Source organism: Sander lucioperca, chromosome 15, assembly GCF_008315115.2.
Source record: "Sander lucioperca isolate FBNREF2018 chromosome 15, SLUC_FBN_1.2, whole genome shotgun sequence".
In the NCBI taxonomy this organism is placed as follows: domain Eukaryota; kingdom Metazoa; phylum Chordata; class Actinopteri; order Perciformes; family Percidae; genus Sander; species Sander lucioperca.
Window position 1 is genome coordinate 766,161 of NC_050187.1, and position 23,745 is coordinate 789,905.

Sequence of the window (23,745 nt, forward strand, 5' to 3'; positions counted from 1 at the left end):
TGTGGTCCGCTCGGCGGAGACGAAGATAAAAAATACATAATATTCGTAATATTGATGCTTTTGTCTAACGTTGTATTTGAGGATATAAACAATGAAGATATTATTAATAATAATAAAATACAGTTTCATGTATTTGTCTCATGTATTGTGTGCTCGGTCGGCCGGTGGGCGGCGGCAAGACGATTGTGATTGATTTAAAGAAATGCCAATAAAGCAGAGCATGTTTTTCTCCTATCCCATAATGTTGTGTGGACTAGCCAGACTTTCCTCCGCAGCGCTGTAGAGGAAGGTCTGGCAAAGTGAGACTATCTCGAGTGTGACGTCACTCTCAGCTTATTATTACACACCACACAAATCCTCTTTGGAGTTCATTTTATTTTAAGCAGCAACATTTCTGCTCCATTCCCTAAATTCTTTAGTGACCCTCCAGTGCTGAAATATCTGATATCTGAATTCCCACTAATGGTGTAGTTGTCAGCCTTATACTTACACATATTACACTGACTCCAACCAGCACCATTCCAATGAGAGCACAAAGCCATCTGTCAGGGAGAGAAGCCAGGGTCAGTGTTATCAAAATGAAAACACTTTTACAAAGATCAACTACAATAGTCTTTGCTTAAAGTTAGAAAAGAATGTATGTTTTTCATGCATATAACACATATGTACATACATATGTTTAATATTTTATTTTACCTCCTTACTTAATGTACATAAACATAACTCATGAAATACAGAGTTATGTACACTCCCCCACCCAATATCATCAATATATCACAGTTGTTGCTTAATAGCCGGTGATGAACAGTGTAGGTAACAAATCTCTATAAGCATAATGTGTTTTTATTATTTTGGCCAGTAATTTTTATTGGCAGCCCATGGCAAATGATATAAGTTGGGATAAGTTTCTAATGTAACAGGAAATTACCATTATGACTTACCAGAAAATGATACTGAAGTTCCCCTCACCATTCAAAACATTCCCCTTTTTCTTTCAGGTAACACAGCCAGAATTCTACTTCAAGTGACGTGATATATATATATATATATATATATATATATATATATATATATATATACATATATATATTTTTTTGTTGTTGTTATTTTTACACGGAAACACATATCGTACTTTTTGTGTAAGAACCACCAATTAGCACTGCAGAAACTCCTATGCTAGTGGTGGAACGTTGGGAAAAAAAAAATAAAAATTGTGACATAGCCCATTGTGTATTTCCAGAAGGCTTTGGAGGAAGTGCTTAAATCTATTGGTTACACTGGGGGCCGCTACTGTGTGTATTGGCCCTATTAACGCTTTAGTGTGTAACTTTTTTATACTAATAAACGTCTGATACATTCGAGCCATTGCCAAATGAGTTGCTACCAAGCTAATTAAGACTATCAGCTCCACACAACTCTCTCTGGATTCCTCAGTATGACTATGTTCAGAAGATTGTGGTGTCCGGTGACTTTCCCGCGCAGAAACTTGAGTGAAGATAATTACCTCTTCTTAAGGGTCCTTAATGTATTTTTAATCCTCCGTGTCCTCCTTGGCTACTAGTAACTGCGTGGAGGAAGGGGGGGGTCATGGAAGTCTTGTATAATGTGGACGTGCCGTCAGTTTTGTTATCATTACTTAGAATTCCTCATGGGGGCGGCAGAAACTACGTCCTATAGCTTTAAAGGAATATGGTAATTTATTCTATTTGATGGTCTTGAACCTCTTCACGTGCGGAAATAGATATCACAGAGAGCAAGAGAGAGAGCGAGAGTGCGAGAGAGAGAGAGGGAGCGATAGATAGATAAGGATAATTTCTCTCCTTACCTCCCCATCTTGTGCACCAACGTACTGTAGATGTAGGTTCCAATAAGGTAGGAGATGGACACAGGTAAGAAAGCAACGCCTGGGCCACAGACAGAGAGAGAGAGAGAGAAAGAACGAGAGAGAGTGAGGGGGAGAGAGAGAGAGAGAGAGAGAGAGAGAGAGAGAGAGAGAGAAAGAGGGAGAGAGAGAGATGAGAGACTGAAGGTGTGGGCAGGCTTTCTCTGTATAGAAAATATCTAGCAGGAAGATGTATGTACACTCAACTCTCCTTTTCCGAGAAAATCCATCCACCTCACAGGTGTGGCATATCAAGATGCTGATTAGACAGCATGGTTATTGCACAGGTGTGCCTTCATGGCCACAATAAAAGGCCACTCTAAAATGTGCAGTTTTACTTTATTGAGGTGGTTCGGGGGGGTCCGAAAACCAGTCAGTAAAAAAAAAAAAAGAAGTTGCTGGATATTGGCAGGACCTGGAACACGCTGTCATATATGCCAATCCAGAGCATCCCAAACATGCTCAATGGGTGGCATGTCCGGTGAGTATGCTGGCCATGCAAGAACTGGGATTTTTTCAGCTTCCAGGAATTGTGTACAGATCCTTGCAACATGGGACAGTGCATAATCATGCTGCAACATGAGGTGATGGTCGTGGATGAATGGCACAACAATGGGCCTCAGGATCTCGTCACGGTATCTCTGCATTCAAAATGCCATCAATAAAATGCCCTTGTGTTCGTTGTCCATAACATACGCCTGCCCATACCATAACCCCACCACCACCATGGGCCACTCCATCCACAATGTTGACATCAGCAAACCGCTCACCCACACGAAGCCATACACGCTGTGCCATTTGCCCTGTACAGTTTAAACCTGGATTCATCCGTGAAGAGAACACCTCTCCAAAGTGCCAGATGCCATCGAATGTGAGCATTTGCCCAATCAAGTCGGTTACGACGACGAACTGCAGTCAGGTCGAGACCTCGATGAGGACGACCAGCATGCAGATGAGCTTCCCTGAGATGGTTTGTGCAAAAATTCGGTGAGGTGGATGGAGTTTCTCGGCAAAAGAGAAGTGCTCACTAACAGATTTAGACAGATTTATGAACAATATTTGAAAGAAATAGGTCTTTTGTGTACATAGAAAAAGTCTTAGATCTTTGAAAAAAAATGGGGGCAAAAACAAAAGTGTTGCGGTTATAATTTTGCTGAGTGTATATAATGTCATTGAGAAAATGACTGATGATATTAATCTGTAAAAATGTAAAAAATAGTAACCAGAGAAACTGATTATCACTCTTAGCAATGGAGAGCCAATGTCTGTTTCTGAAAAGTGAAACATGATCATTTGGGGTTTCTGTCTGTATTATAAGGTAAATATGTATGTAGCGGTACTTTAATAATTTCTAGTACATTTTAAGCATTTTGTCTTTTCAAAAATATGACTATTATTTTGTCAGGGTAGCACAAGGCTTTTCTTAGCAGTGAAGGAGATCTGTTGACCCCGACTATAGATGGGCAAGCGAAAGAACAGTTTGAGGAATTCCTGAACCTGACTGTACTGTTTACCCTTTGTGAAGAGAGCCTTGGATGCATTTTCAATGCCACATGCTGGTAGAGTACTCTCAGCCGAGTCTCATGGCAGTTCGTGAAATGATCACGTTATTGAATCTATTGATGTGTACTGAAAACGTTAATTTTATTTTCGTGTTGTGATCACGAATTTTAAATTAATGTATTTCAATGGGAAGCATATTTTGTGATCACAGAACGATTACGGTAGCGAGTAGTATTGATAAGGCAAAAAGCAGTTCCTTTCCCCGTTCTTCTTTTCCTAACCACAACCATCCCATTGTTGTGGCTGGCGTGTGGCATTTAATTCCCCTGTTGTTGCGTGCCACAGAGACCGCGGATCGTGTCCCTGCGCCCGGGGATCGCGTCCAGCGTGTGGCGGTCCGTCCCGTTGTAGCCGGCGTGTGGCATTTTATTTCCCCGTTGTTGCGTCACCCTGGTCACGTTCGAAAATCGTGACCTGTACACGAATCAATAAATTAAAATAACGTGACCATTTCAGGAATTGGCGTGAGACCGGGTTGGTACTATGGACTGTCACATGGGTGGGGAAATGGAAGGTGTGTCAAATATGGTGATATCACACTGCTCAGCCTTCTCTTGAAGGCTTCAGCCTGGATGCCAGAAAAGAAGCCTCTGGATAACTGTTGAACCTCAGATTCAGGGCTCTGTTTCTTTGTACATGCATAACTGAGTTTGCTCTATTTGATTGTTGATAACTTGACAAAAGTCTGGATTTTTCACTTCTTCAAATGTGGCTTAATCTAGAACTGTTGTCAGGTCAACAAGTCTTTAAACCCAAACCTTCACAAGTGCAGGCTTAAGTGCGGTTCACATCATATGGGATGAATCTTAGAGATTCCCATGTTTATGACTTGCGAGTGTTCACATCGTGGGACTACTCGAGATTGTATGATTACAGAGATGGTTGAGTGGGAGTAAAAATATTGTGCATTGACAATATATCATTATATCCATTACATTGAACGATGAACTTTATCCATGAGTGACGTGTACACTATTTACTAGTCAAAACTCGTAATAGCCATGGGCGCAAATTTCATCTAACAGTTGGAGGGTGGGGAGGGGGGGCAATAAACATAAAATTTGTCAGGAGTAATTTTTGAAGGGGACACAAATAATACAGCCAAATTTGTACTAGTACAGGATTTGTGTTATTAGTGAAGCATGGAGACCGTGCCATTATCCTTCTTCTCAACGTTTCTCTCTGATTCAATGAAAAAGTTAACTAAGTGGACTAAAAAAAACTTCTGGTTAGACGCAAACTGCATTTCGTTGTCTTTGTACTTGTACTCTGCACAATGACAATAAAGTTGAATCTAATCTAATCTAAAATAACCTTTTTTAAAAACATGAATTTATTGATTGCAGTGTTTTTGAAGTTTAGGGTTAGGGTTAGTTACCCTTGATCTTATCAGTGTGTTAGTTATAGTGGGTGACTACTTACACAATTAGTTAGTAATATAATTTAATATATTAATTTAATATATTATTATCATTATAATATATCATTATATTATTTACAACACACAGCATGGCTTTTAATAATATTTTAAGGGGGACAACCCTGAGATGGGGTAGGTCCTGACCCCCCCGACCCTCCCGCAATTTCATTAGTTAAGGCTGATTTATAGTCCTGCAGAGGCTGCACGCAGAGCTTTCGCCGTAGCCTACGTAAGTGGCCTGAAGTTTGTACTTATGCGTTGGTGCGTTTGTGATCTCTTCAAGAGAATATCAGGGCTGACATGTGTGTATGTGTATGTGTATATGTATGTATGTGTGTGTGTGTGTGTGTGTGTGTGTGTGTGTGTGTGTGTGTGTGTGTGTGTGTGTGTGTGTGTGTGAGAGTGAGTAGACACTCTACGTAGGGTCATTGTGAGAGAAACAAAGTGTCTCCCTGTCTCCCTCTCTGACAGTGTTCACTCTGATGTTACTAAAATATAAAAAAATATATCATTTTTTCAAGTTTTCCCAGGTGGATTTTAAAATGAATGGAAATCACTTGTCTAGAAGGGATGGAAACATCTTAGAAATTCTGAAGCACTATGCTTTGGAAAATGGTTTCCAGTAATGTACAGTAAACATTTTTTTGTAATAGAGGCTAAACAATGCAAAACACGTAATGTTCAGTTTTTGTTGACACTGTCATAGAGGTGTAAATGAAATCATATGTTTTAGCATACAGGTCATAGTGGTGGTGTTGTTCTGGACTGCATCATATTCACAGGTGTTATAATAATAATCTGGCCCCCTCATCTATGTAAATTGAAAGGACCAAAAATTAGAAACACAGTATAACACTAGTGTCATGCGACACCTGTAACTATGAACTCAATAAAACACATATCATTGATTTGAATTGACACATTTCCGACAATGTCAACAAATAAATACCATTTGTGTGGGTTCTCCCATTTGTGTGCGCATTTTGAAGTACTGACTGAATTTCTTTTTAATATTTAGGTGCTGTAACGACATACAGTATACTGTGTGTGTATAATGTGTATTTTCTTAGTGAGTACTGAAGAGAGCATTGTAAATACCTAGCTGCCATTCCTTGGCACACATGGTCTCCATCATCCAGATTGGCAGCGTTGGCTCCATCATGGCAAAGGTCATATTTCCAAAACAAATGGCACCTGGGGAGGAAGATTGAGCATAAGTGGACAAAGTGTCAATTGTATATATATATATATATATATATATATATATATATATATATATATATATATATATTCTGCAAATTCCGCTCTGATTCGTGCCTCTGACTAACCTCTTGTCTATCCAACACTCATGGGTATTGTAGTAGTTAGAGCCATTCATGCCAAAATGGCTGTAGCTTTAAAAACAACTTCTTGTTAAAGTTCGGATAGGATTTGTTTAACTTCAAAAATACTGATGGTCAATCAATAATTCTTCAATCATCAAAACTGTATCGACTTGTTACAGTTCTAGCAAACAAAACAGCAATCCAGCTTGTGTGTGTGTGGGTGTATGCAGGATAGGAGGAGGAAAGGGGGGGGGGGGGGGGGGGGCAGTAGTGGGGCCATGCGGTCGGGCTAACCACGCAAGGTTCAAGATGGCCGCCTGCTTTGAGGCTATTTGTAGTTTGGTACAAAGTCCCAAAATTAGATTAGATTCAACTTTATTGTCATTGTGCAGTGTACAAGTACAAAGACAACAAAATGCAGTTTGCGTCTAACCAGAAGTGCAAAAAAAGCAGAAAGTGCAATGTATTATACAAAGTATAGACAGGTGGTGCATAGGCAGGACAAGAAGTAGGTAGTAGGTGAATTGTCACCGGGATGCAGAGAAAGAGTTCAGTAGTGTTATGGTCAGCTCTCTCTCCGCCCTGTTTTGGGTGTCTTTTCCCTGTTTGTCTTTGTGTGTCTGTGTTTTTCCACCTGGAGTGCTGGAGGTGTGTTCAGAGGAAAGTAGGTCAAGGGGAGTGGCCGATTCGACACTGCACAGCCGTTCTTCACAGCTGCAGCTCATCTACAAGATTCAATCCAGCAATACTTAAACCCGGGCTGATCACCGCTTCGGTGCCAGTTCGTTATCTACACCCATGTGGTAACTTGGCTCTGAGTCTCATTATACTCAAGTTTTTGTCCGTTCTTGTGCACTCTAGTTTTTGTCTCTGTTTTCTTGAGCTCATTCTTACCCATTCTGTTTTTTGTCTAGTGACCGCTCAGACCTGCTGCTACCTCTGCTGTGCCTACAAGCTCCCAGCCTCACCGTCCAGCATCATCCTCCACCTATGGAAACTAACTGTGAACTCTTCCCTGCCTGTCTCGAGTCTCGTACAACCTGGATTCTTCCCTCTCGGCTCGCCTCGGATTGTATCTCTGAGTACATTTTTGTTCATTAAAACCCTTACAAACTGTTTACATTGTCTGTGTGTGTAATCTCTGCGTTCTGGGTCAGAACTAGCCCCTAACAGAACAAACTGACCAAGGACCCTGCAGAGATTTCACAGTTACCAGATGAAGACGGCATTTTTCGAGCCATCAAAAATCAAGGAGCTCTGTTAGGACAAAACGACCAGTTAATCCATAAATTACTGGAGACTAACCAACAATTATTCAATCAAGTAACTCAGCTGTCATCTCAAATTGCAACTCTGTCTCTTCCCAGTGCTCCTAGTGTTCCACCCCTCCCTACTCCTCCTCCCTCTCAGTCAGCGTCCTCTGCCATGGATTCTGCGCCATTCTTCCGGGAACCCCCTGTGACACCTCCTGAACCGTTCTCTGGGGAATTGAACAAGTGCCGAGGTTTCCTGCTTCAATGTGGACTAATTTTTCAACAGAAGCCACTGTCTTTTGCCTCAGAATCATCTAAGGTACACTATGCACTGCGGTTACTCAGGGGAAAGGCACTAGTTTGGGCAGAAGCTATGTGTTCCAATCAACATCTCTCCGGGTTAACCTTTTCAGATTTTTCCACGTTTGTGTACCGTTTTTGACCACCCAGATCATGTCGGAAACGCTTCCAAGAGATTGTTGGACCTCAGACAGGGTACACAGAGTGTGGCTGAATACTCTATTGATTTTTGGACATTAGCAGCTGATTCCAAATTGAATGATGAGGCACTACAGGGAGGTTTTGTTCATGGTTTGAATCACACTGTCAACGATGAGCTAGCTCTTCGCGATGAACCCAGTAACCTGTACAGTCTTGTTTCTTTGGCTATTAAGATTGACAACAGGATCCGAGAGAGGAGACGGGAGAAGAGCAGACACGCACCTGTTCCCATTCGGCTTTCCAGGACACCAAGACCCAGTTCTTTTTCTCCCCGTAGAGAGCTCTCGGCAGCACCTGTCCCCGCTGCGAGGGATGAGGGAGAACCCATGCAATTGGATCGAGTTCGGCTATCCCAAGCTGAACAATTACGCCGTCGACAGGCAGGTGAGTGCCTGTACTGTGGTAACTCCTCCCATTTCCTCGCTAATTGTCCTGTACGCCCAAAAGAGGAGGCTCGTTAGTGAGAGTGGGTACACCAGCGAGCCCCATTCCTGTAATTGAACCCACATCCCCTCGTCTGTCACTCCCTGCTACTCTCCAATTGGGTACGCTGTCACTACCGTTATCAGCCCTTATTGATTCGGGGGCAGAGGATAACTTCATTGACTTAAATCTGGCTAAGCAGGCGGACATTCCCCTCGAATCACTCACTTTCCCTATCAATGTCACAACCATTGACAGTCAGTTACTGGCAAAAGTTACGCAGCAAACAATCCCAGTTACACTCATTCTCTCCGGTAACCATCGAGAGGAAATAACCTTCAAAGTAGTGTCAGCCTCCTCATCCCCTCTCATTCTCAGTTTTCCATGGCTCAGGTTACACAACCCTCAAGACTGGCAACACAAAACTATCAGCAGTTGGAGCAGTTTTTGTCATTCCTCTTGTCTCGGTTCAGCTATTCCTCCTACCTAAGTCAATGAACAGCATTCTCACATAGGTGTTGCTATTGTCAAGATGGGACAGGGCAGAGTGAAGTACTGTAGAGATGGCATCCTCTGTGCTCCTGTTCTGATGGTAGGCAAATTGGAAGGGGTCCAGTGAAGGTGGTAAGCAGGTCTTGAGATGGGCCAGGACCAGCCTCAAAATGGCTACTCCTAACGTTGAAATAGCGGGGAACCCCGCGAGACTTCAACACGTGTTACAGATAAAGAGGGGACACGCCCCAAAGTGCTATTTTTGGTATCAGGTGAGGCCAGCTGTTTAAACAATGGATGCGTGTGTAAATGTGTGTGTGTCTGTGTATAGGGGAGGAAAGGAAGAGAGACAGAAAGGGAGGGAAAACATGATTGAGAGACAAAACACTAGAAAATCTTGATCCTCTGTGGCGGTGAAAATAATCACTCTCCTTGTTTACTCAAGATTCTAACCTAACGCGAAGCTACAGCCGAATCTGAGTGTTTGTTTAAAGAGAGAGAGTGTTATTTTCTGCCCCTTTCTGCGGGCTCACAGCTGACTCCGCAGTAACAATAATCACACACACTGTCTCTACCCAGGTCTCTGATACGTCTTTCATATCACAGCGCCGTAGCTGAGTGACGAAGGGGAGGATTATGGCTTCGCTTGTACAGTAATTAAACTTCTCCACGGCGGGAGGTAGTGTGGTATCTGACTATTTACCATTGTGATCTAAGTTGTTGGTATAAGGAGGATGCATGAACTTTACTCTACATTTACTGAGAACATCTGGAAATTGTTAACATGAGTAGGGGTCCCCCCAAGACAGAAGAGACCTTTTTTGGAGTTGTGCCAGATAACAGGCATTGATTGGATAGTTATCCGTCCAATGATATACTTACAAAATTACGTCCTATGTTGATACAATGCATTGAGATATATACGTTGTCCACACAAAGAAAAGGCAGAGCGACAAATTTTGAAGATTGGGTCGGTCGTCTCTCCAGATATCCATGGGTCTGTAAATTGATGCTGAAAACTCTGATGTAACAAAATCTTTTTATACCAAGAGCAGTGTCTACGAAGTTCCTTCTCCATACAACGGCAACACAGTGCTGCAACTGAAATATACCACAGTAGCAATTACAATTTCAACAACAACTTTCAACCATTTCTTGATCAGTGATATTCTTCACAGCACTAATTGGGGACACGGCGGTCCAATCATATTAATTGCAAAACAACTAGCAATAATAGCAATTACTCATTAATAAAATGCACACTGTCCTAAATCTGCCCAGAACTATATAAAGCCTCTTACTTTTGGTGTGCAGTCCGTTAGTTTTGTCTGGCGGATTTTCTGCGATGAACAGAACACGGGTTAACCTGTCGCCAGAGATTAACAAGCCTGCTCTGTCCAGGGCAGTGGAGCGGAAAACAGTCCAGTCGACTTTGAATAAAAGAACAGAGTGCGGTGTCCTCCTTTTCCTCGAAAACAGGGTTGATTTACCCTCTCTGCAGATTTGGTGAGGTTCTGGGTTTAGTGTCTCACTCGGATCATTTCTTTTGTGTCACAAAAGATACTCTCAGCTCACTCGGCCAGCGAATGATACTAGTTATTCTCGAACAGCGCGGAACGATATGTCTTCTTACAGCAATGAATTACCAGTGAAGAGCTGTGAGAAGTGAGCGACGAGGGGCTTTTATTCCTGGTGCGTTCAAGGAACCTCAGCCAATGGGAAGACTCAGAGTTCCTGAAGGTGTGAAGACGCTGCTTGCAGTTCTCAGACCTTCCACCAGTCTGGCCACATTTTTCCTCGTGTTGAAAGTGTTTTCTCCATTTTGAAAACTTTTTCACATGGAAGTGCTAAGTTTCCAGGCTTTGAGAATTCTGTGCAGGCCTCTCATTTGTCTGAGGCCATGTGTTAGGCCTCCTGTGCTCTCTTTGTCTTGGAGGTCACTGGCTCTTTGTTTAAAGCAGTGGTTCTCTAACTTTTTCGGTCATTCCCCACTTTGGACAAGGGGGAATTTTCAAGCCCCACCTGCCCCCATCGCCCCAACGCAATGCTAATGAAATACGCAACAAGCTTAAAATGTTCCAATTTATTTCAGTAACAAGTAGCATCAGTAGCCTATAGTAACATGTTGTATCTAAATACAAACTAACTATCTAGGCTACATCAAATAACAGCAAGTTCAAAAATAAAGAAAATAAAAGTTCAGCTGTGTCAAAATTTGTTCAAAAAGTTCAAAAATAGAAAAGAAATAAATGTGCCACTTTGCAATCCGTTAAAAAAAGAAAAGAAGAGAAATCCGAATCTCTGCCCGCGCGACAGCACTTTGCCCTGGGAGAGCCACCTTACTTCACTGTGAAACAGCACAGATGTGTGATCAGCTCCCATTTCCTCACGAAGTGCAGAGAACAGTCTCACTTTCAGGGGTCGGGTTTTGATAAAATTTACCACGCTCACAACTTCTGTCAAAACCTCATTTAGTTCAGGGCTGAGCTGCCTTGACGCGAGCGCTTCCCTGTGAATGACAGTGCGTCCAGTGCGCATTTGGCGCAGCCCTCTTTATTAGTGCCTGCAGCCCGTTTCCTGACCCTGCCATGGTCTGTGCGCCATCAGAGCAAAAGCCCACACAGTTTTCCCATTTAAGGCCGTGTTCTTTGAGGTAGGCTAACTGTCCATGATCTTAAACAGCTCATCAGCTGTGGCTCTATTTTTTATGTAGGCCTATTTGCAAAACAGCAAATCCTCACACAGTGACTCGCCATTCACAAAGCGGACGTACGAGATGAACAAGCTGTCAGTAGCTTCGTCCACTTGTAATGCAAAACGACGATGTCTTTTAATTTTTCTATGAGTTGTTCCTCAAGATCACTTGAAATGTTGCATATACGTCTCGCAACTGTGTCGTTGGACAGGGGGACAGCTTTTAATTTTGCTGCGCTTGTCTCGTCAAGCATAACTGACACCATGTCTAGAGCAGCGGGGAGAATGAGCTGCTCTGCAATTGTGTTTGTGTGTTTTTTGCATTGTGCAATTCTGTATGCCACTCTATATGAAGCCATCTGTGCTTTACTGTTTACTGATGCAGCTTTTACCATGCCAGTCTCCTGTTGACGGTATTCTGCCTGATTTCTTTGAAAGAAATCAAGTGGCTTATTGACGTGACTGGGGTGTGTGGTCTTGATAAAGGGGTGGGGGTGGGGAGGGGAATTTCTGTTACACTTGCTGTCGCCCCCGGGGGTGATCGGTCTAATAAGCGGCAACACACATCTCTAAGGACGGTTTGCTCTCACACGCGCTGCATTTATAGTCACACACACACACACACACACACACACACACACACACACACACACACACGCAGTCACTCTCTAGTCTAGTGCGCGGTCTTGCTCCAGATTTCGGGAGATTGGATCTCATTTGCGGGCGTCAAGGAGCCGCTATCAATATGCGGGAGACTCCCGGAACTTCCGGGACAGTTGGGGTGTCTGGATAAAAATATAAAGGCATAAAAAGGAAAATATCCTTCTGTTTGGCGCGCCCCACCTGTCACGTCTCTATTCCCCACCAGTGGGGCGCGCCCCACACTTTGAGAACCGCTGGTTTAAAGTCAGGTTAAACACACTGTTTGGTTCCAACAGAAGGGTAATGCAGCAGGGGGAGTGTCTATGAAACGGCCCATTTGTGTGAGGTCCTGTTGTGTTGTTAAACCCCCCAACAAAGCACAAGTAGACTTTATATTTCACAATTAATGTTTTCCGTCAGATCGTTTATAGATTGAGGGTTCCGACCCCACCTGAAGACAGCTTCATTTCACAGGAGAGAGAGAAAGAAAAGAGGAGCGAGACACAGCGAGTGCCTTGTTGTTGCAGGAAACATTCAGCTAACACAAACTCCCGGGCAGTTCACTGCTCGTGTTTCTTTTTTTACCCTCAAAGTGTTTTAAACGTTCTTGTGGCAGCGATAAAAGCAGTGATGTTTCCTTTTCACTGTACAGGATTCTCACACCGCCTCAAAACACGTTGGTCAAGTTGAGTCGGTCTCATCTTTTCGCCGCAGGTTCCCTGTGTTTTTTTTTTAGTGTCTCTACTGCTGCAACAGTAAACACACTACCCCCATTTGATTGTCGTGGACAGAATTTGAGCAGCTAAGTACTGGGAAGCATCCAGTTTGGTGACCTAAGGACTGCACCGTTTTGCTGATGATGTAGTTCTGCCTTCTTAATCGACCTGTGACCTCCAGTGCATACTGGGGCAGTTTGCAGCTGTGTGTGAAATGGATGTGCTAAGAGTCAGCTCTATGCTGTGCTAGAAAACAGTGGATTGGGCCCTTTGGCAATGCTCTCAATTTAAAAGCCGTGTTCCAAACGCTACTCCCTGGTCTTGATCTTTGGGTGGTGACTGAGTGTGCAGACAAACAGCCAAAATGAGTTCAGACTGTCTGAGCTCAACCTAAATTATTTTACTGGGCTCTATTTAGAATTTAATTGTGCTTGATAAATATACTGGATGGACTGTAGCTTAAGGAAGGTACATTAATTAAATATAAGGAAATGATGTAATAGAAACTTAGATTGATAGAATCAATTGATTGATCTGTTTTTTTGGATTTGACCATGCTTTCTGTAATAGGGTTTTATGGTTGTTTATTGAAAAACAACAGATTGGTAAGGATTATTTTATAATTAAAGATGTAAAGGTATGTTCATTTAGGACCCGAAAAGCCTTTTGCTTATCCTACTTCCTCTTAGAGTATTTATTTATTTTGCATATTCTTTTACAGTGAAATACTTTTGTGTCTTGTATTTCAATTTTTTTGCTTATTCTTGTGTATGTTGTTCAAAATAAACTATTATTTTATTCCACTTTAGGAACAGGAAAAGGCATTTGAGCCACTTAAGGTTGTTCTGGCATCTGATTATGATGCCCCCCCCCCGCCAGATGCCTAATTGTGGATGGGTTCTAGGCATGCCCAATTAGGACAAGACCCATGTGGCAGGCACAGAACACATTGGAGGGATTATTTATCCCATCTGGCCAGGGAACCTGTTGGGATCCCTCTGGAAAAAGCTTGAGGGGCCACAATAAGTGGATGGATGGCACTAAAGTGACTAATATGTGTGACAAAGAACATTATTATTAAATAATGTAGTTACAACTACACTGAGCTTAAAACACAGGTTTTCTGTAATATTTTAATTTTAATTTATTACGCTAGTGCCACAAGTTGACACACACACACACACACACACACACACACACACACACACACACACTGAACACAGTATTGTTGACAGCGTTTTTCTGATGGATAGATGACTCTCTTTAACATGCCAGACCCACTTCACAACACAAGTCCAAGCCAAGCAAAGTGCTTTAGACAAAAAACAAGATGCAGGTCAATTTCTCTCCCTGCTTTTCCCAGTCCCATTATAAAAGGCAATATTCCATCTGACATTAGGTTCCCTCATAATACTGTGCTGCTATTATTTTCTTACCAGCTGCGATCAGAATGTATGGATCCTTCATTAGCGTCAACAGCGGGGTCCCCTTCTGACTCTGTGAAGGACAAAGGCACAAGAACAACATTCTATATTAAATACAAAAAGCTTATACCATAGCCCTCAACCCAACCACTTGTAAAAGACTCAGGTTACAAATCTCAGTGATAAAAAGCATTTTTATACTTCCTTTGTATGTTTGCACACACTGCCAACATCACCTTTAAGATAGTCTCGCTTTGCCAGACCTTCCTCCACAGCACTGCGGAGGAAGGTCTGGTTAGTCCACACAGCATTCCAGGATGGGAGAAAAACCTGCACTGGTTTGCCATTTCTGAGACCAATCACAATCGTCTTGGGCGGTGACGGAGCCACGGTGCTTCTGCAAAATAATCTCAGGAAGGAACTTGTTTTGGTGGAACATGTGTATGTTCAAAAGTCGTTTTAGTTGTGCAACAGAAAACTCAGATTGGACAGATAGTCTAGCTAGCTGTCTGGATTTACCCTGCAGAGATCTGAGGAGCAGTTAACCATAGTCCTCAGAAATCCACCAGAGGTTAGAACACCAACACAAAGACAGAGGAAGGGGACGGACATCAGGCTGAAAAGAGTAAAATCTGGCGAAATTTCCGGCAGCACCGGAGCAATCCCACAAAAGGAAAGTTGTGGATATGGACTACCTTTAAGTTAACCTCCTCCTCCCAGTGAAATATAACCGTTGAGAACTACTCTAGGGTCTGGGTGTCATAGCACTGACTGAATTCATTTATGGATAATATTTGCAACAATATTTAATGTAATACTGTGATACCCTTGGATACACCATCTCTCCAATGACATTCTTTTCAGTGGGCAGATATGCAAGGCAAAGTAACCAAACACCTGTTAAATACATGGAAACTGGCTGACAGTACTACCTTGGTTTAAAAAACGCATGAATAAATAATTAAAATCAATTAATCAAATATAAGAAGAAAACAGAATTCAGTCAGTATTGCGAAGACAGAATCAACCCTTTGTGATATTTGTAGGGGGGGGGTCTTCAAATTACTGTTCATTTTTTAAAGTTTTTTCAAAAATGTAAATGTCTTAACATGAATCCAACATATTATTAGCAAATATAAATCCCCACTGCTTACTGGCCTATAGGTAAGGTAGTCACTAAGGCCATCCACAGATACAGTTCATCCTGAGGAGTTTCTGTGACACATGTATGTTTACCATCAAAACACGATTCATAAAATCATGCCAACAATTATTAGGCTATTTAAATAGCTTAGTATTCTAAGTTGTACTAAGCTACTACTTATACATAAGTTGTTGTAGGCCCATTTTATTATGCAACTTCATTTTATACAATATATGTAGTAGGGGCTCTCTGCTCCATCTCTCCTTCAGTTCAGGGATCCTTGGCTTAAAAAACATTGAAGACCCCTGCCTTAAAGTAATAATCTTGAAGATTTTCCTTTAAATAAACGTCTGTTAAGTCACTATCTATTGTCGAATGAGGTAACACAATGGTGATTACCATTATGGCCCACTGATGAAAGCCCTTGAATTTTCAATATTACAAACTGAGTGCCTGTGGCATCATTCCCAGAAAATATCACGTGGCGCACAGTTAGTGGCATCATTTCCATCACCCAGCAGAGGTTGGTCCACCAGAGAGGGTAGGCGGAGCTAGCGCAACAGAATCACTCTTCTGCTGCCAACTGACTGATGTCACACAGGCGACACTGTTTGGATCTCTGGGAAGTGAGATCCCAAAACACACCTACAATTCACGCTTAGCACCATAGGTTAACAGAGATCTTCCAAATTGTAACTTTTAAGAATTGGCATGTTATTTGGAGCAAATAAAAAGTCAAACACATTATACATGTAAAACGGAGAATGATATATACTGCTGAATATAAGCAGAATAACACTATCTGAGCCTAATAGGACTAACGTAGGTCCCATTCACATTTTAACTGGTACCTGAAATATGGTGCCAGTACCCAATGATAGAGCCCTGCACGGGTTTAAAATCTAAGCCAAAATTTAAGCCAAGAGTCCTGACCAAACGCATCTAAATATGACGCCAAAGGACTAGACACTAAAGGAGACTTTGGCGTCAGTAACAAACGCCAAAGGCCCCTGACCAAGCGTTGCTTTTGACACGCTGGGAGTAAGAATGTGTTGAACATGCAGGTTTTTTTTCAGTCGGTACTCTAAAAAGTACCACATTCGGTACACAACTCTATTGTGCCTTGCTGCAAGCCTCTGTGGAACCTAATTGAAATGTCTAATGAGGTACCCTGGGCATTTTTTTTAGAAATGCATTAGATGAAGAATACTGAAAAGGTGAAAGCATCTGCTAATTACCTCGTTGGCTTTGCTTCCATCAGCAGATCTGTTTGGCTAGTATCTCCGCTAGTATCTTGGTTTTCACAACGCGTCATCAGACCAGAAGTCTCCATATTGGAGGTACTCCGCATCACAACAAAGCACAGGCACTGAAGTAGATCCCGAACGCCGTCAAGGAAAATGGTTAATTATTGCCGTGTTTTAGGTTGTACCAATAGGTCAGACCGAGAAAAACATTTGGAATATTATCGACTTCCAAAAGTTATTAAAAACCAGGGAGAGGAATGCCAGAAGTTATCAGAGGAAAGGCGGCGCTTGTGGTTGGCAAAGCTCAACCAGGATCAGGAGGGAAAAATCTGTCTTGTTCGATCTTTGAAATGAAAAAAAAAACGATTGAGAGTCACTTGGCTACACCTTGAGTATCGCATTGATATCATACAGTTAAGGTTAGGTTGATTAAAGACGTTATTGCATTACTTTGGCCTTCACAACACAACGGTCGTTGATGACGGTACTGTGTATCGCTCACCCATCCACACACCATCTGGTTATAGGCCTCCAAACCTTTGCAGGATTTAAGGTCTTCCGCTGTGTATGGGCTTGGCGAGAAAACCAGGTAGTTGACTATATTGGGATATGCAACTGAAGAATCACCGGATCGCCATGGATCCAAGAAGAGGGAGCCAACTTGTAGGGATCTGCACCTCCAGTAAACTGTAATTTCTTGAAATATCGCACCTTTTCTTGTGGTCCAAGTCCTTCGCTATATGCCTTTTCATCTTAGACGCGTTTTGATGAGCTTTTCTGTTGTTTAGACATAAAGTATTAAAGTATCCCAAGCGAACAATACTCCATTACTCCATTCAGTTGTTTACACCGAGTGCCTCCAATATGGCCGCACATCCAGGTTACCGCCCAGAATGTGATGTCGGTGAAAACCCTCTATATATCAGATTGTGTGTCATCCTGAAAAGAAGCACGAGAGCACTCTTTCTCTTGTTTATGAAGCAGTCATTAATTAGTGTTCAAAAACTGTCTAATGAGTTCATTGAAGCCACTGTGAAGTGCTTTTCACTCTCTTTAATCCTAATGGCCCCATACTGTTGTATCAACCACCTTGCTACAATTACGATTAAAACTCCATGCAGAGGAATAAGCATGTAGTAGCAGACAAATGTGACTGACATCCATGGGCCCTTCCATTGTTAAATCAGCCTTGAGTCACGGATCGGATACATTTTCCGATCAGCACCAAAAAAGGGGTGACAATATATGTTTTTAAATGCTTTCCATTTATTACTTAAAGAACTGTCATAAAACACAACGCGTTCAAGCCGGGGAGTCATTTTTGTGCCTAAACTTAACTGTCGTTGCTGCATGGCGTTTACTTTTTGTCGCCTAAACTCAACCGTAGTGTCCGCCGAAACATAGACGTAGACGTACTATGTAGCTGGGTACAGCTCTGCCCTGTACCTGGCTCAAAGCCCCCTATTCTCGGGTGACTCAACTACCAACTGCCGCTGATACGACAGAGCTCTGTAGCCAGCGTCTTTTCGAGTTCTTCCGCTCCTCCAGTAGCCATGACCGTCTCCGTCAACTGCCTTTAACATGCTCTGTTCACGTGAACAGAAAATTGCATTGCCTGTATCTTTTCACGGCAACCCTCCATTAAGTAACAGCGACAGCAAAAATGTATTTCACACTATTATTATGGTTAAACTTTGCAATTAATCCGCAATTTACTCTGAATCGTGAGTGTTGATTCATACGGACCAACTATGATCCGTTACACCACTACTCCTTTCCTTGTACTTTTTTTCCAAATAGCTGTCTAATTGGCTGTTACCTGGTGCCTCTTGGCAGCCATTTTTAAAGACATCAACTCCATGGATCAAAGAAAAGAGCCAGTAATGGTCTGACGAAAGATTACTTTTATTACTTACAGTTCCCTTTGTTGCTCTCATTCAGGTTATGTGGGCTTATACAGGTTTAAGTCAGTAATTTTAACTTTAGCTTAAAATGGATTGCAGAATTGAAGTTTGGATCCTGAACGTTAAATTGTCCCTGAGTGTCCTTGTTTGCTTGGGTGAATGTCAGGCACTATAAAGTATTTTGCACTAGTGTCAGGTTAAAGGTTCTATATACAGTAAGTGCAGTCCATTTACCATTTACCAAAGGCCATGGATGTTTTGTTGCATGTCATCCACCTTCTCTGTTTCTCTCTACACTTCCTGTACGTATGATCCAATTAAGAAAAAAATGCCATAAAAAATTCTTTGAAATGTTCAGCAGCTGTAAAGGTCATACTAATGAAGTAAGATAAGCTTTAGGAAATGAATGATCATGCAAACAAACTCACCTCTGGTTCCACCTTGGTGGGCTGAAGAACAACGAGCTGCAGAGCTGTAAAGGCACACATTGAATTAACTCAATATAAGCCTTTGATATCTAAGAGAATACATAGTATTCCAAAAATGTATGGAATTGTGTTCAACAATGTTGAGCTCACACATTATCTTTAACATTCCTTCTACAGTGACTATTCTTGGTTTGGCTGTACAGTAAGAGACAATGTAACTGTACCTCCATCAAACAAAGCCAGGAAAGCCAGAATAAGAAAAGGAGCCGTCTTCCCAACAAACTCATACATCACACTGCCGAATGGGGGTCCAACTGTGGAGAAAACACTGCATGGTCACTTGTGGAGAGATCAACTTTAATATCAGTTATATATCAGTTAATGCAGCTTTTTAACCTAGCTTTTTAAGACAGCTCATGTTGCAACAAGTGTGTCAGGTTAGTTTTGAAAAACGTACCAGGAAAAACACGTTTTAAAATGAGATATTTGTATGGAATGTATACTAAAACCATGAAATATATGTTTTCACTTGTGTACTAAAAATGTTGGGGTGACAAGTTTCATGAAATGGCCCCATTAAGCCCCAAACATGTTTACTAGCTTAGACTTTGACTGGTTGTAGAATGATGAGTTTGTATGTCTTTGGTCGCAGCTTTATGGTTTCTTGAAGTTTTGATTAATAATTCACAGAGGATGGGAATGTTTTTTTCTGTTCAGAACAGATGTGGACGTGTTAAGCTAAGAATCTTGCCTAGTGCAGCTGTAGACAATATGTTATGGCTGTGTTTTTTTTCTTCCAAAAATGTATTAATAAGGACTCAGCATTAATGTTACATGCTGAACGCTCCATGTTTAGTCTGTTGTCACCTTTACAGAAATATCTCTTGGTTGGTGTTCTGTCCTCAGATTTATTAAGAATTTGGTTCATTCAAAAATGTTTGATATAAGTTAATTTGATGTGTTAAACTTAATTCTATTGTAAAATATATTCAGGAATAGTGTGCAGGGAACCTTTATTTTGAAATACGTGGCACGTAACGTGTTTACATTTCCGTAACTAGTAATAGTAGTAGAAGAAGAAGTAGGCTAGAGGAAACATTGTTACGGCCTGTCTGTGACTCAGACTGTGCATTTCCTTTTTTTGGTCTTCTGTGTGTGTGTGTGTGTGTGTGTGTGTGGGAGTGTGTGGAGTGTGTGGGCAGGCGTGACTTTCTCCAGGGCACCTGGCTCTCCAGCGCAGCTGCAGGTGATCTACTAATCAAGCTCCAGCACTAGTACTCCTGTGATCCAGGCAGCCAGCACCAGTTCGTTTCAGTCTACCAAGTGGTAACTACTCTCGGCCAAACAGTCTAGTATTCTCTTGTATTAACACTGTGTCGTCTTTCTGTGCGCAGACGTTGGAGGTCTACCTCATCTTCGCTTCCAGCCACGCCACCAGTCCTGTGTGTTTTCGAGCCTGCCTTGCCTACCTCCACTCCTCCACTCCATTTGGATCACCACCCTCCTTAGTTAAATTGCAAGATTTCTGTTTGACTGAACTTACATTAAAGAACTGTTTTCAAATTCCACCCATCTATTCTGTGTTCGCTCTTAGGTCCAGACCTCACCCTAACAGAACGAACTGGCCAAAGAATGGACTCAGCAAACACAGACTCGCTCCGCCATGCTCTCGCTTCCCAAGGCGTGCTTGTAGGAAGTCATGAGCAGGCCATTCAAGAAACCAGACAGACACTTCAACAGCTAACCTCTTGCATCACTCAGCTCAGTGATAAACTGGATCAAGTTAGCCTTCACCTCTCCTCGGAAGCTCAGTCCCCGGGTGCAATCCCCTCTTCGGCCGTTTCTACTCCCTCCGTGGTTTCCAGCCAGCCCTTGTTAGCTCAAGAGCCCTTTTTTCCTTTACAAGCAGCGTTTATTCGCGGTCTTTCTGAGGAGGTTAAGGACGAGCTAGCGGCTAGGGATGAAACCACCACTTTAGATTCCTTGATTTCCCTGGCCATTCGTCTAGATAACCGGCTTCGAGAGCGTAACAGAGAGAGGAGCGGGAGTAGGCACCGCCCTCGTTCTCGTAACTTGCGCCGTGAGGCTAAGGCTGGTCTGCCTGTGGAACTCCTCTCGGATCCTAAGGATGTCAACGCTCTGGATGGACGCCTATTAGCACGCATCACTCACGTCACTCCACCCCTCAACCTTCTTCTGTCTGGCAATCAACATGAGGTAATCAGATTTTTTGTCATTCCCTCACCCCACTCTCCTGTTGTGTTAGGCAAGACCTGGTTAAAATTACACAATCCACACATTGACTGGTCTACACGTTTAATAGTTAGTTGGAGCCCTTTTTGTCATTCCCACTGTCTGCAGTCAGCACATGCCTCCAGTCTAGTCCATAACACCCCGTTACCTGAGCTCCCTGATCTTACTCTGGTTGTTGAGACCTTTAACTCACTCACGAAAAGAGAAAAAAGAAAAAAAAAAAGAAAAAAAAGGAAGCAAATGGGTCTGATGTGTTCAGTTAAATGGGAACGAGTGATTTCTTTAAGTTTCATATATGCTCAGATATGTTACGTTATGTGTGCATGCGCAGCTTCATTAGAAACTTTAATTATGGCACCTAGTAATCATTTCACCCAGACCATCATCAGGAGCACACAGCCCGTTGGTATGTAGCCTAACTGCTAACTACTCACACAGGCTAGTAATAATGTTTAAGTCACTTATATGTTTGAGCACTGAACGTTTACCTCACTATGTCGGTGTTAGTTGGCCAAGAGCAACTTGTAGCTCACAAGGTGCAGTTGTTGCTCAGTAATCCGGATGCTGTGTAGCATTAGGCTATCATTAGCGATTTGCGTTGTGCCGATTGTTCGGAGCACTCTGCTGGTTTCTGGTGGTGGTGGTGATGGCGGTGGTTTGGTTCGGTGATCCATGGTGAAGCGCCGTGTTATGTTGCGTTTGTGCGTGTGTGAATCCTTTGTACGAGGCACATGGTGGCATGGGTGTTATGGTTTTGTACATTTCTGTTGTCTGTATGGTGATTTCTGTACATTTTCTGTTTTATGTATATTTTATTCTGTATACTTCTGCCCGTTTTGTGTGTTTCCTGTGTTGGTATATTTATTCTGTATATTTCTGTTCCCTGTTGTGTTGTAGTATCTTGTTGTGTCAAGTCTCTGTGTTTAGTTGATTTCATGTTTTCTGTCTGTTGTTCCTGTTTCCTGTTTTATTTTGATAGTCTGTTTTCTGTCTTGTCATGTGTAGTTTTACTTTCTGTGTTTTCCCTCCTTTGTTGATTGTCCTGCCCCGCCCTGATGTGTTTCACCTGTTGTCTCACCTGTTCCTGTTCCATCACCTCATGTATTTAGCCTCTGTGTTCCCTTTGTCTCTTGTTAGATCGTCTTGTGTTCGTTCCTGTGTCCTGTGTTTTGCTCCCTCGTGCTTTGTTTCAGCTTGTGTTCCTGCCTGTGTTTTTGCCTGTTTTCCAGTCTATGTACTGCCGCTTTTTGTTGTGTTAAACCCCTGAGTTGCATTCATCTCCTGCCTGCCTGTCTCATCTCTGCGTTTGGGTCCACTATTCCCTGCCTCCACATCACAATGGGTTCTGTGTCCTGTGACAGCGTCCATAGCAACCAGTGACGGCAGAGTCACTGTGCGCATGCTCCTCTGGCGCTAGGCATTCTGGGCGATGTAGTCAATGTTGTTTAAGCCAGATTTGCCACATTTTGATGGTGTTGCAGGCTTCTTTGATTTCATTATTTACATTATATTATTTGAATAATATGTTTACATGGTATATTTGAATAATATGTTGTCATTATTTGTTTGTATTTCAGGTTTATGACCTGTGGTCATTTAATTTAAAATAAACTTTAGGACAAACACGAGTCATGAAATGGTGTGCTTCCTGGTAGGCCTTTTCGGAGGGCTAAATAACAGAAAATCCGTCATAAAGAAAGAAAATTAAACAGTCATAAACCATGTTTCTTCTTGTACATGGATAATGCAAAGACTAGAAAAATTGTCATGAGACTAACTTCTGATAAGCTAACAGTCCACCCATAAAGCTGTCTGCTCATCTGTTGAAAAAGAAGGCGGAAAACATTGACGGGAAAACAGCAGAATGTGACTGTACGTTTGATGAAACTGAAGAAATCATCCTGATCTGCTTCTGGACAAGGTTCACTGAGGAGGAAATTACCACCCTTGCTAAAGAGGCTGGATCAGCCATGGACCAGGCTGAGGCAACCGACCACCAGCATATGACCAGGAGGGAACGTGAACTGATTCACAGGAACCTGGAACGGGAGGTCTACAACCTCGAACGAAGGTTGGATGAGTGGAAAGACTTGATCCCTTGGTCCAAGGCAACAGAGTCAAAAGACCAGATCCGGAAGTTGAAGAAACGGCGTAAAAAACTGTGGGATGAGTGGGTATGGCAAGGCGGTTCTCAATCCGACGACGAAGAGAAGCTGGGAAAAGAGAGGATTGTGGAGCAAGAGGAGCCAGTTGGGGCTTACAACTACAGGCCCCAGATCAGCCTAGAACGTGCATGCTTGCCCATGTTTGCTGGTAATATGAGGGATTACTACCGCTGGAAAGCTGAATGGGAGGACTTGCAACGTCTGGGAAACCCTCATGGATTGGAAAATGTGAGGAAATTCCATCTCTTGGGCAGCCTAGATGAAAAAGT

At 42.4% G+C, this 23,745-nt stretch overlaps 1 protein-coding gene across 1 annotated transcript in view; it reads right to left on the reverse strand.

The window, feature by feature from the left end:
• Positions 1 to 415: 415 nt before the first annotated feature.
• LOC116049952 (synaptic vesicular amine transporter-like) overlaps positions 416 to 23,745 on the reverse strand; it is a 50,223-nt gene continuing 26,893 nt past the window's right edge. The window contains exons 6-11 of the mRNA XM_035992462.1: positions 19,283 to 19,372; positions 19,059 to 19,102; positions 14,348 to 14,408; positions 5,964 to 6,059; positions 1,826 to 1,904; positions 416 to 542 (exon numbers count right to left, since the gene is read on the reverse strand). Of these exons, the coding sequence (XP_035848355.1) occupies positions 416 to 542; positions 1,826 to 1,904; positions 5,964 to 6,059; positions 14,348 to 14,408; positions 19,059 to 19,102; positions 19,283 to 19,372 (497 nt within the window). The remainder of the gene's footprint in view (positions 543 to 1,825; positions 1,905 to 5,963; positions 6,060 to 14,347; positions 14,409 to 19,058; positions 19,103 to 19,282; positions 19,373 to 23,745) is intronic.